Below are 12799 nucleotides of genomic sequence, written 5' to 3'. Positions count from 1 at the left end.
GTTCAAAAGGCCTGAAGGCAGGAGGGTGAACATGCCCCGGTCCACTGTCTTTAGGGTGCCTAGTTGTCTTCCCTGCTGCCTCCCTGGTTCACCCTCTTAGTGGCCAGAGCCATTCTGGGGTTACTTGAGTTCCTGACTGTCCCCGCATCCTTTTCCTATTCTGCCAGACTCACCCTGACAAAACGCTGAAGTCCCACGTATTCCTCTGCTCACTACTTCCCAAAATACCTTTCCTTGAACTTGGTGGAGAGCCTTTTGGCCCAGTATGCCTCTGTTCCGGACTCTCTTTGACGCTCCCTGCCTGTCTTTTAACTGAGACTTCGGTCAAGTCAGGGACCTGCTGGCTTCTGTCAGGAACAGCTCTGCACGAGGGCTACAGTAAATGCTCTGTCTAACCCTCAATTCCTCCCAGGAACGTGGCATCAGGACAGTGCGCCCAGCCACGTGCTAGACACCAGAGACCTAGAAAATGATTGAGTGGGGCCCTGGCCCTTGAGGAGGGGGCTTCTGAAAGCTGGTTTGGCTAACATGGTGTTGGAAGGCCTGTACCTTTCCTTATCCCTGGCTCTGCCGCCTAGGGGCGGTCCAGGCCGGTGACGTGACCATGGCTGGGTCTGCCACAGGCTTTGATCTTCAGAATTCTCCCAGCCTGGTGCTGAGTTCCAGAGGATCCAGGAGGGGGTGTCGTTCTGTCAGAGACACCTTTTCCTCCTCCCCCTCAATCCACTTTAGCAGACCCCTCCACTGTGTTTCCTTTATCTGCAGGTGGGTGCGGGAGTTTCTGAATGATGAAAACAAAGGCCTGGACGTGCTGGTGGATTACCTGTCATTTGCCCAATGTTCCGTCATGTGAGTACCACCTGGGATGAGGGTTGGGGAACCATGAGGAAGGACATGGTCCCATTCTACTTTGACGAGGAAGGGTGAGCTTGCAGTAGTGAAGATGGGAATGGGAACCCCAGGCAGGAGGGGAGGGCCTGGGCAGCAGCGTGGGGGTGGACAGGTGGCCAAGGGGCTGTCTGAGATCAGTGAAGAATGCCAGGTGGCTGGAGTAGAAGGTGCATTTTGGGGAGCAGGAGGAGAGATGTGGAAAGGGAGCTCAGAATCGAGCCTGAAGGATCCGACTCCATGCTGGGAGCCGTCCAAGGAAATGTCCTGGCTTCTGGGAGGGAGGCCCTGTGGGATTCGTTTGCTTTGGGAGAGCTCAGTCTTCAAGAAGCAACTTTGGGTCTCCAGTTGTGAGAGGGTTGCTCCAGGTCACCCCAGGAGCAGTGAGCATGACCTTTGACGCAGACTGAAAGTGAAGCATTCAGGAGCCTTTTGCAAGCAGATGGGGGGTTTGGAGGCAGCTGGAAGTGAATCAGCGCAGAGGAGAAGGCAGTGTGGGGTAGTGGAAGGAACGAGGGCTTTCGAGTTAAGACAAAACCCAAAGCCGGGTGTGGGTCTCTTCTGTCCTTTACTGTCTGCGTGACCTCAGGCAAGTTTGCTGAGGGCCTCCTATGTAAGAGGAGATCCATATTCCAGGGTTGCCGTAAGGATTAGATGATAACGTGTGTAAAGCAGTTGTAGTATTTGGAACATAGTCTATACTGTGGTGGCCGCTTTTTATTTGTTAGTTGTTATTATTTAAGGGGTTGCTCCCTACCATAATTACCTAAATATATGGAAAGAGGGATTATATTGACCGTTCATGGCATGGCCAGCACATGCAGACTCAGACCCAAGACTTACGTTGGCCCTCGGGTGACTGATCACCCCGGTTTGCCCGTGACTTTCCCGAGTGTTTGCGCTGAAAGTCCCGTGTCCTGGGGAACTCCTCAGTTCTGGGACTCAGCCCCAACCTCGACTTCCACTTTCCTTGCTACTGTCCTTGCCCCTGGGCTGTTCTCCTTCCTCAGCAGGTTTTCACCCTCATCTCCTTAGGGTTTCAAACTAATGCCTCTCCTAGGTTTGGCCTTTGTCATTTTTTGCAGGTCATCGCCTGTTAAAACCAAGAGTGGCCCACTCCCCATTCCCGTCCCTACAGAAGTCAAGGCTCATGATCCTCCTATCCCTTAAAAGAAACTCACTCTTTTTATAGAAAGAAATGAAAAACATTTGCTGAAGCGATTTTTTTTAAATTCAGAGCTTTTATAGAAAAAGATGTAGATTATTTTTCCAAATAAGCATATCTTGCTTCAAAAGCAAACAAATTCCAGCTGCTTGAAACCAAAATACACTGGAACCTCAGTATTGTAGTGTCCACAGCAGTACCTTTGACTGTGTTTTTAAAAGAAAGACTCGGAGCAGGTGAGGTAAGAGTGTGTGTTTTGGGAAGGGTTGAGGGGAAAAGAGCGAAGCCAAATAGAGTTTGAGTGAAGGCACTTATTTGTAAACTGCACATCCCAGCTCTGGGGAATACTATTATTCACGGAGGGAAACCACTGGCAAGTGGCTTCCCTGTCCGGGAGACTCCTCTGATGTCTGCTTGAGAGCCCCGTTAAGCATCTGATGGTCAGGGTCCTGAAGTCTGCTCCTGCTTCCTTGGGAACACTCAGGCATCTGCAGATACCGCTTCCTATTTCAGAGAGCCTCGGCCTCTGTGCCTTTGACCCTGGGGCTGTGCGTGTCTGAGCAGAAGGCCTTGCGGGAAGAGCCTGTAGGAAATGCTTGCTGAGTCCTGGGTGACCTACTGGGGGAAGAGGACAGGAAAGAGGAGTGGGGCTTGTTTCTCAGAGGGGGTAGATCCCGATGTGGGGATATGTAAAGGAGAAGGCCTTGTGGGTTTGTGATCTTGAGCTGTCCTTCTTGCCCTGGCTACGCTCCCAAACTGCTGGTGGTGGGAGATGCCTGGTCCCAGAAGCAGGAAGTGACGTAGAAACCATCCCAACTCCTGTGGGGACTAAGGACCCCGGTTCACACCCTCGACCTGTGATTTCTTCCCCGAGGGAAGCTGAAGCCCAAGGAGCCTCTAAACCAGAAAAACCCAGAAGCCTCAAGTAGAGGCTGGAAAGAAAACCCGGTCATTAAAACCCAGTGCTAGGATGAGACCATGGTGCTTTTCCTGAACACAGAGGCCTGTCCCAGTCTGGGTTTCTCGGGACCCCCATTCCCTTCCACTCAGACCTGGCCTCGTGAACCTAGTCCAGAGCCCCCTGGGCCCCACCCTCAGGGCACTGAGAGGCCCCTTTGGCTGCTGCCGTTTGCCCCCTAGTAATCCCTTCAGTTGGCCTGTTCCCCACCACTGCTCTGCAGGGCAGATTCTCCGAGGGGAGCGGCAGCTTCTCTGAGATGTCCCCTCTATGGCTGGGAGTGCAGAAAGTCTGCCAGCTCCCCGCGTCTCTTCGGGCCCATGGGGAGGTGACTCCTGGAGGCCAGTGGGGGGCAGCGGCTGGCCTCAGTCAGCACCCGCATCTCCTCAGATCCCCCTCCTGGTTGCTGCCGGTGACTACTCTGCCCTCCTCGGCCCTCCTGACCAGGGTTGGGTCTCTGCTGCCCAATTCCGCTTTCTCTTCTGCTGCCCTTGCTTCTTGTTGCCCTAGACGTCTAAAGGGCGGGGGTGGGCTCGCCAGGCGGCTTGGCACTGAATTTCTCCTGTGTGTGCGCTTGTGTCCTTTCCTGCTCCAGGTTTGACTTTGAGGCTCTGGAGAGTGGTGACGATGGTGCATTTGACAAGCTCCGGTCCTGGAGCAGGTCCATCGAGGACCTGCAGCCACCCAGCGCCCTGTCAGCCCCCTTCACCAACAGCCTCGCTCGCTCTGCGCGCCAGTCTGTGCTCCGGTATGTGTGCTCTCGCTCTGCCCGCCTGCCTCCCACCCTCGTCCCCGTCCAGGTCTTGGGTGACAGCGGTGAGTGCTCATGCTCCTCCCTTCACTCTTGCTTCCAGGCTCAGCTCTCTTGTCCTCTGCCTGCCAGTCTGTCTCTGGTCTGTCCTCTCTGTCTCCTTGACTCTGCCCAGCGATCTGTCCTGGGTAAGTACGTCACCCTCGGCTGTGCCCACCCCATCTGGGGTTCCAGCCCTCCCCTCTCCTCTCCCCGTCTCTGGGGGCCCCTCCGTTCATCATTCTCACTCTGCCGTTCCTCCAGGCCTCTGGGCAGGGCTGGTCCTCACCCAGCTCCTTAGTCTTCACCAGCTGGTCCAGCACCTGCCCTCATGTCTGTTTCCCTCTGCTCTGCACGCAGCCCCATCGGCTGCCCGAAGACCAGCTCCCACCCAACCTGCTGCGCTCACCTTCCCTTCACTTCTTCCTTTAGGCCTTTTTTTTCCCTCCAAGGCTGCAGCGTGTTCATTTGTCTGTAGTATCTGAAGAGCCATCCTGCCCGGAGGCAGGTGGACGGACCGGATGATTTCTGAGAGCCCTCCTACAGAGGGAGGCTTTCCTTTGGGTCCTATGGCCCTTTCCATGGCCTCTGTCTCTCAGCCATGCTTTTCTCCCAGTCTTCTTTGGGTTTTGCCCATTCTAGTCATGCACGAGCAGATACCACTTGTGTTTCCTGTTTTTTCCATGAAACATCACTAGGGGCAAAGTCAGATATAGTCCCTAGCCCTTCTATAGCCTTTGGGGTCTGCTCTGTCTTTTCTAGGACATAGATGTGGGATGGGAGCTAAGATGCCCCTGCCCCAGGGAATGTGTTGAAGATGCAGTGACTAGAAGGAAGAGGAAGGATGCCTCAAATGAATGTCTCCTGGACCCATCTTGAGGTCTAGGAAGGCCTACACACCTCGTGTTGTATTTTGGAGGACGTCTGGGCTTAGGATGGTTTGGGCACTGGTTGTAATGCTGGGATCCTGGATAGTTAACTGACAAAGACCTGTTCCAGGGAGGTGAAAACAGTGGAGTGCCCTGCCCCCTGCACCTGCACCCCCTGCATCTCTCTGGGCTGCTGGTGCAAAGTCCTCCATCCCCCTTTTCTTCTGCTGCTGAGGGGCAGCCTGCTGTCTGGGTGATGGCAAGTGCTTCTAGACCCTTCACCAGCAGCCCCTCTCCCCCAGGTATAGCACTCTCCCTGGGCGCAGGGCGCTGAAGAACTCCCGCCTGGTGAGCCAGAAGGATGACGTCCACGTCTGTATCCTTTGTCTCAGAGCCATCATGAACTATCAGGTAAGGCGACAGCACTAGCCACGGGTGCTCTGCCTCATCTCCCGCACCAGGAGAGCTAGGAAGGCACTAGCTTGTAAAAGACAGGTTTGCTGTTGGGCCTGCAGTCAGGGAGCTCCGGCTGGGATCTGTCTTCCCCACCGTCATGGTCTCCCCTCCTCCTGTCCTTTCCCTTTGCTACAGTATGGATTCAACCTGGTCATGTCCCACCCTCACGCTGTCAATGAGATTGCGCTCAGCCTCAACAACAAGAATCCAAGGTGAGTTCCTTCCCTCCCCTTTCCTCCCCGCTCTGCCCAGGACTCTGGAGAACTGGGCTGCACTTGTCCCTGCCAAGAAGTCCCGCCTGGCCTCGGATCCTGCGGCTTAGGTCAGCGCCTTGGTTTGGCCCCTCACCTCTGCTGGAGGAGGAGTGTTCTGCTCTCCTCTGGTCTACACAGCTTAGGGAGGGAGAAAGCCTGCCTTCCCCTGCCTTCTTTCCCAAACCCACCCTCTCCCTCACCACCGAGGCTGTCTCTACTCTCTTGAAAGGACTCACCCAGTTGTGGAAGCGAGCTGTGTGGTGGCCAGGGTCAGGGGCTAGGGTGTTAATCTTCATTCTCCACCCCTTAGGACCAAAGCACTTGTCTTAGAGCTCCTGGCAGCCGTGTGTTTGGTACGGGGAGGTCACGAAATCATTCTTGCTGCCTTTGACAATTTCAAAGAGGTCAGTTTCCTATACCCATGTGTGTGCGTGCGTGCGTGTGTGTGTATGTGTGTGTGTGTGTTTTTGGCGGGGAGGAGGTGTGAGCCAGGTAGGTAAGCGCCCTTTCCTGTGATCTCACACATCCTAGGGATTTTAACAGCCTAGTGCTTTTAGCTAGGTATTCTGCCCCCTGCTTTTTTAAACCAAAACCAAAACTTCATTCTTACTAGATCTTGTGCCGGGAAAGCTCCTGACTGGCCAGCGAAGGATGCCCTCACTTGAGGGCTATAGTCCAGCAGTTCTAACCTGCTGTGCAGCAGAATACCTGAAGAGCGTGTGTTAAAGGCACAGGCCCCTGGGAGGCCTGGCCATCTGTGCATTAACAGGCTCCCCAGGCCGTTCTGAGGCAGTGAACCCACTGGTAGAACCCGAGGCAGTGATATTTGTAGTGGGAGGAGAAGGCAAGCAGGGATCCTCCTGGGGTGTTGGCTGTCATTGGTGAGGGGAGAGGGAGCTCCTACTTGGAATTCCCCAGACTTGGCCTGGCTTTGAAACCCCCATCTGCTTGAACATAGGATTCCTCGGCATACAGCTGCAGCTGCTGGTCCCACCTCTTCCTCCTTTTTGGACCTCTTCCCTAGCATCCATTGTTCAAGCCAGGAAATGGCTTTTCCTCCTTGAAGCCAGAGGCTCAGAGGAGTCTCTGGACCCCTCTCAGCACAGAGGCTTTCCTGCACCCAGGCCTCTCTCCTGCGTCCCCACTAGGACTTCAGCCTCCTGCCTCAGCCATGGCCTCCAACCTTCCTCCACCCTCCCTCTTTCCTTCAATAGCTCGGCAACACCAGGCCCCTGTGTTTCTTCTTGGCCTACACTCAGAGGCACCCAGAGCCCAGACTAAGGGCACACGCTTTACTGAGCTCCCTCAGGGACCCAGAGCAGATGCCATGTCCCAGGCTTTCTTCTATCATGTCCCAAGTGACCCGTTACATAGAAAGAATTGTGGTTACACTTGGTCTGTACCAGTCCCTTTGCTGGATGTTCCTGGGAACCAGGGCTCAGGGGCTTGGGTTCTGCATGGGACAGATCCTGTTACTGAGAAAGTTTGCTTGTTCAGGTATGCAAGGAGTTGCACCGCTTTGAGAAGCTGATGGAGTATTTCCGGAATGAGGACAGCAACATCGACTTCATGGTGAGGAGCTGGTCCTGGGTCAGGTGCATGCCCAGCAGGGCCGCCCACTCCTTGAGAACGGGGCTGAGCCGACAGCGTACTCTGACGTTCTGTGTAGGACCCAGAGTGGTTCTCTTCTCAGCAAATGCTCCTCATCCACTCACTCACTCACCCCAGAAAGCTTTTAGAAACTCCAGGACAATTTCTGTCTTGGGTCTCCTCCTTTCCCGCTTTGTGTGGCCGCACTGTCCCTGATTTGGACCCTTTGTGAGCTGCTTTCCTCTTCCCCAGCTTCTCCTCAGTTCTCCTCACTTCCCTTCAGTCTAGGGTATACAGCTAGTAGGGTTGTCTCAAGGAATACCTGCTGGTGTGCAAAGGAAATCCGCCAAATCTTCATGTACACCTATTTCTCATGTAATTTACTTGTCTTCGTAAAATGAATATTAAGTTCGACGTTTTCTAAGTTAAAATTCTCTTATTGCTCCCTGAAAGACGTACCTTTTTTACTCCTTTTGATGATCCGCCTGATGATGCTGGCTCTAACAGCCGCCTCCCCTCCGTGTCTCGGCTCTCTCTGCCCCTCTGGGCTGCTCCTTCCCCAGGTGGCCTGCATGCAGTTTATCAACATCGTGGTGCACTCGGTGGAGGACATGAACTTCCGGGTCCACCTGCAGTATGAGTTTACAAAGCTGGGGCTGGAGGAGTTCCTGCAGGTGAGCTGGGCTGGAGTCCTCACGGGATGAGGCGCTTCGGGGAAGAGGACCAGCTTAGCTGTATCACGAGGAGTTTTTCTTTTACAAGAGCCTAGTCACGGATGCTCCTGGCACCCTGCCTGTCTTCTGTGACCTGGGACTCTGGCCTTTGCGCAGAGGGCTCCTCAGTCAGTCAGCTCCGCAGGGCGAGAATCTGACACGGCTACAGTAGGAGCTCCCTGGGTCCTAGGCTCTAGGAAGGGGTCATGGAGGCTGATGAGGAGGCTCCCCCAACAGCTACTCTCTCTGCTTTCCCCCAGAAGTCAAGGCACACAGAGAGCGAGAAGCTGCAGGTGCAGATCCAGGCATACCTGGACAACGTGTTTGATGTGGGGGGTTTGCTGGAGGATGCTGAGACCAAGAATGTGGCCCTGGAGAAGGTGGAAGAGCTGGAGGAGCATGTGTCCCATGTAGGTGGTCCTCCTTTGCTGCCAGAACCACTGTTGAGGGTGGGGAGAGAGTGGGGACATCTGAGTCCCAGGAATCCTGAGCTGACCTGCTTACCTCCCGATTGAGCCTCAGGGAAGCCTCAGAATCCACTGGGGCTCTCTAGCGCACGCTCTGGCTGAGACACTAGTTCATCCACGGTGGAACACACATTGACCTCAGGACTGGGTGTGAGGTGGCCTCAGGCTCGAGAGAGGCAGATGTGGCCATTTGTCTTGCACTATTTCATGTGGTCTCAGACCCTGGGCTCACAGGAGTGACCTAGGGAAGCCACTGGGCCAAGCTGCCTTTGGGGCCCTGGGTGGAGGGGTCGGGCCTGGGTCCTGACTGGGGTTCAGACTGTGCTGAGTGCCCAGACTTTAGGGCCATCCCCAAACCTGCCCTTTTCATCCTGCAGCTCACAGAGAAGCTTCTGGACCTAGAGAATGAGAACATGATGCGTGTGGCAGAGCTAGAGAAGCAGCTGCTGCAGCGGGAGAAGGAACTCGAGAGCATCAAGGTACCAGGTTATGTGGGGAAGGGAGCCCCTGACTGGTACTGGGTGCTGGGGCCTGGGGAGCTTGCTTTTCGTTCCATGTCAGTCATGTCAAGTCCTCGAGCATCCAGATATTAATTCACTCCTGAGGCACTCGAATGAGGGTGGGCTGATGATTTCACCCCATGTTTTAGCTGGAGAGGGAAGCTGGAGCCAGAGTGGGCCAGACACACACACAGGAGGGTGGGAGCAGGTGGGGCACCTCTGGAGCCCCTGTCTCCTCCTGCCAGCCCACCCCCCTTGCTTCTCCCTCACCTGCACCTCCACGTGCTTCCCCAGCCCAGCACAATGAACAGGCTCAGAATAGCCCAGGTACTTGGGGCTGTTTATCAGGATATCTACCAGGTATTCCAGATTGGAGAGCAGGGCCTCCTCACATTTCGGTGTCTTCTCTGTCCCTCACCTAACTTTTTGTTAGTTATAAAATCATGCCCCAACCCATCTCTTCTTCCACAGGAATACAATTACGCTGGCTCTGTTGAGCTCAGTACATACCTGCCAAGCCCCTGCTAAGAGTCTGAAGCGCTGAGTCGGGAGTATGGAGGATACAGAGGTGGCTAAGGCAGGGTCTTGTCTGTAGGGGGCTTCCAATTGAGCGACTGTACAAACCAAATGGAATGAGAGCAGGACTGAGGCACAGAGGGCTGAGACTGCCATAGCAGGCTGCTGGTGGGTTAAGGAGAGTTTCACAAGGGCAGCCTTCTACCTGGGCCTTGAGGGACCAGTGAGACTGGGCTGGAGCAGTGAGGAAGGACACTGCAGGGCGCCAGCCAAGCAGGCTTGCTCTTCCGCCCCCCTCTTTTGTTCTGCTGCATTCCAGTTTTCCGTGGGTTTCTGCCGCTCTCTGCCTCTGAGTACCCTCCTGGAGACCCTTGGGTAGGAAGTCTCACTCCCAGGAGCATCGCCTGCTGCGCTTTCAGGTGCTCTTTTCTTAATGGTGCTGTCTGCCCAATAGGAGACTTACGAGAACACGAGCCACCAGGTACACACCCTGCGGCGGCTCATTAAAGAGAAGGAGGAGGCCTTCCAGCGCCGATGCCACTTGGAGCCCACCGCCCGGGACCTAGAGTCAGTGGGCAGCGAGGCCCTGGCCCGGGTAGGCCCTGAGGAACTGAATGAGGGCATGCCCCCCTCCGACCTGGACCTCCTGGTTCCGGCCCCGCCCCCCGAGGAGGCCCTACCTCTGCCTCCGCCGCCGGCTCCTCCCTTGCCCCCTCCACCTCCCCCGTTACCAGGTAAGCAGGACCCTTACCTGGTAAAAGGCAAGAGGTGCAGCCTTATTGTGGGGCCAGACCAAAGGCCCAGTCAGCAGCATCTCCACAGGGAGAAACTGGGGATGTGGCTGGAAGGATGTAAAGTCAGGTGGGAGAGGCTGAGGGAGGGTTAGAATCTGAGGGAGGCTCAGATTACTAGGGAAGGGATGTCTATGAGCAGACGTGGATCTGTTTTAAGGAGCGTAAAGATGCTGCTCCCGATTCTTCTGAAGACCTCCAAGGAGAGGGCTTAGACCAAAGCAGGGGAGAGTGGGTCAGAGACCGCACGACCTGCCCCGTCAGTTAGGACCCCTGGGAGCCACTTGGGCAGGGAGTTCATGCAGCCTCCTTCCCTGGTAGTCTTTAAGGACAGGTAGGGCGGACAGAGGGGAGTCTCTTGGCCCCTGGGTCACTGTGCTATTTCTTCTTTTCCCAGACAAGTGTCCCCCAGCCCCACCTCTCCCCGGCGCTGCTCCCTCTGTGGTATTGACAGTAGGCCTGTCAGGTGAGTGTCCCGAGGGCTCTGGGCAGGGCTAGTGGGACCGAGGGAGTGTGTCCCTGGCTCCTGCCTCACTGATCCTCCTTCCAAATTAGCCATTCGCATTAAGAAACCCATCAAGACCAAGTTCCGGCTGCCTGTCTTCAACTGGACAGCACTGAAACCCAACCAGATCAGCGGCACTGTCTTTAGCGAACTTGATGATGAGAAGATCTTGGAGGTAGCAGGGCCTGGGGCCCTCAGGGCTGGGGTTGGGAGCTGGGGCCCAGGTTGCCCTTTAAGGTAGATCTCTTGGCTTTGGAAGAGCCCTCAGACTCAGCCCTCCATGTACCAGAGCTGAGCTGATGCTGGTGTGCTGCCAGCGGGTCCTCTTGTAGGATGAGGCCACAGCATTTTCCCTTCTCATCAACTCCTGCCAGGACCTGGATCTGGACAAGTTTGAAGAACTGTTCAAGACAAAAGCCCAGGGCCCTGCCCTTGACCTCATCTGCTCCAAGAACAAGACAGCACAAAAGGCTGCCAGCAAGGTGACCCTGCTGGAAGCCAATCGTGCCAAGAACCTGGCCATCACCCTCCGCAAGGCTGGCCGCTCAGCTGAGGAGATCTGCAGGGCCATCCACACGTGAGGCTCCCACTGACCTTGCCCTGGTCCCCAGCTAGTTGGTAACCCACCTAGGATCTCCACCTAGGATCCTAGCCTTCCCTGGATTCCAGGGCATTGACAGAACTCCCTCAGTCATCCAGTGGCTTGGCCAGAATTTACTGCATCTGTGCTGTGTGCCAGGCACTGTGTGAGGTGCTGGGGAGTCAGCCCGGACCTTCATTCAAGGAGCTCCTAGCCTAGGGCTTCCCTGGTGGCGCAGTGGTTGAGAGTCCGCCTGCCGATGCAGGGGACACGGGTTCGTGCCCTGGTCCGGGAAGATCCCACATGCCGCGGAGCAGCTGGGCCCGTGAGCCATGGCCGCTGAGCCTGCGCGTCCAGAGCCTGTGCGCCGCAACGGGAGAGGCCACAACAGTGACAGGCCCGCGTACCGCAAAAAAAAAAAAAAAGAAAAAAAAAGGAGCTCCCAGTCTAATGGGAACAGTCCAGTAACACTGGGTGACAACACCAAGGTAGTGGAGGTACAGGCAGCTTTGGGAGAACAGGGAGGGCTAGGTAGCTGAGCTTGGTGATCAGGGAAGGCTTCCTGGAGGAGGTGATGTCTCACTTGCAACCTGAAGGATGTATATGAACTCCAGGTCAGGGCCTGGAGGGAGAGGCATGGTGCCCTGAGTACTGAAAATTGACTCTGGCTTTAGTGTAAGGAGGGGAGTAGGAGAGACAGAGTAGAGAGGCGAGCAGAAGTCTTGCAGGCTGGGCCTCGTAAGCCACGTCCGGGTGTTAAGACTTCTCCCTAGTTGCAGAGGGAAGACGTTGAAGGGTTCTTAAACAGGGCATGGAATGTGACCCTAGGATTGCTACTGGTGCTGAGTAACACCAGCCCTGGAGTTACTGGAGGTGAGACAGTGAGTCCTCTGCCTCTGGCTGTGTGGTGCTCAAGACCCCACCCTCCGTCCTTGTAGGAGCTGGAAAATGAAGGGATGACAGATAATGTGGGCAAAGGCAAGACCTGAGGTGGTCCCTCCCTCCTACACAGGTTTGACCTCCAGACACTACCCGTGGACTTCGTGGAGTGCCTGATGCGCTTCCTGCCCACAGAGGCTGAGGTGAAGCTGCTGCGGCAATACGAGCGGGAGCGGCAGCCCCTGGAGGAGCTGGCGGCCGAGGACCGCTTCATGCTGCTCTTCAGCAAGGTGGAGCGGCTGACCCAGCGAATGGCTGGCATGGCCTTCCTGGGCAACTTCCAGGACAACCTGCAGATGCTCACGCCGGTAAGGCCCCCACCTGTATCATGGTTGTCTGCGGCCGCCCCTCCGCCCTTTACCTGCTAGTCCCCTCCCCTGCCAGCCCCTCCCTGACTTTGCCGCATCCCGGCATGGGGTCACTCAGCTATTCATCTTGCCTTCCAGCAACTCAACGCCATCATTGCAGCCTCTGCCTCCGTCAAGTCCTCGCAGAAGCTGAAGCAGATGTTGGAGGTGGGGAGAGGTTGGGGATGGAGGTGCCGGGGCTTCCCGGGTCCTGGGTGGGGGCCTGGCGCTATAGAGAGAGGAGGAAGGAGCCCTCGGGTCTTGCCCTGAGTTCTTCCCGTGCCTCCTTTGGACAGATCATACTTGCCCTGGGGAACTACATGAACAGCAGCAAGCGGGGAGCTGTGTATGGCTTCAAGCTCCAGAGCCTGGATCTGGTGAGATGGTGGGGACAGCAAGCGGCCAGGAAGCTGGATGGGGCAGCGGCTGGGGCGCCAGGGTGTTCAGCCCTCTTGCACTGACCGCTGTCCC

At 55.9% G+C, this 12799-nt stretch overlaps 1 protein-coding gene across 3 annotated transcripts in view; it reads left to right on the top strand.

Annotated features, from left to right (window-relative positions):
• Positions 1-12799, top strand: part of FMNL3 (formin like 3) — a 55166-nt gene that overhangs the window by 38277 nt on the left and 4090 nt on the right. For 2 of the 3 annotated variants that reach the window (XM_060024735.1, XM_060024734.1), the window contains exons 5-20: positions 766-849; positions 3607-3759; positions 4973-5081; positions 5262-5338; positions 5691-5784; positions 6878-6952; positions 7534-7644; positions 7944-8093; positions 8528-8629; positions 9621-9900; positions 10355-10423; positions 10513-10637; positions 10837-11039; positions 12055-12289; positions 12428-12496; positions 12625-12705. In XM_060024735.1, coding sequence (XP_059880718.1) covers positions 766-849; positions 3607-3759; positions 4973-5081; positions 5262-5338; positions 5691-5784; positions 6878-6952; positions 7534-7644; positions 7944-8093; positions 8528-8629; positions 9621-9900; positions 10355-10423; positions 10513-10637; positions 10837-11039; positions 12055-12289; positions 12428-12496; positions 12625-12705 — 2017 coding nt within the window. The remainder of the gene's footprint in view (positions 1-765; positions 850-3606; positions 3760-4972; positions 5082-5261; positions 5339-5690; positions 5785-6877; positions 6953-7533; positions 7645-7943; positions 8094-8527; positions 8630-9620; positions 9901-10354; positions 10424-10512; positions 10638-10836; positions 11040-12054; positions 12290-12427; positions 12497-12624; positions 12706-12799) is intronic. The other variant, XM_060024736.1, reaches the window with a different exon arrangement.

This window comes from Delphinus delphis, chromosome 11, assembly GCF_949987515.2.
Source record: "Delphinus delphis chromosome 11, mDelDel1.2, whole genome shotgun sequence".
Lineage (NCBI taxonomy): Eukaryota > Metazoa > Chordata > Mammalia > Artiodactyla > Delphinidae > Delphinus > Delphinus delphis.
Note: the sequence above shows the minus strand (reverse complement) of the source record. Positions and strands in the feature narration are given on the sequence as shown.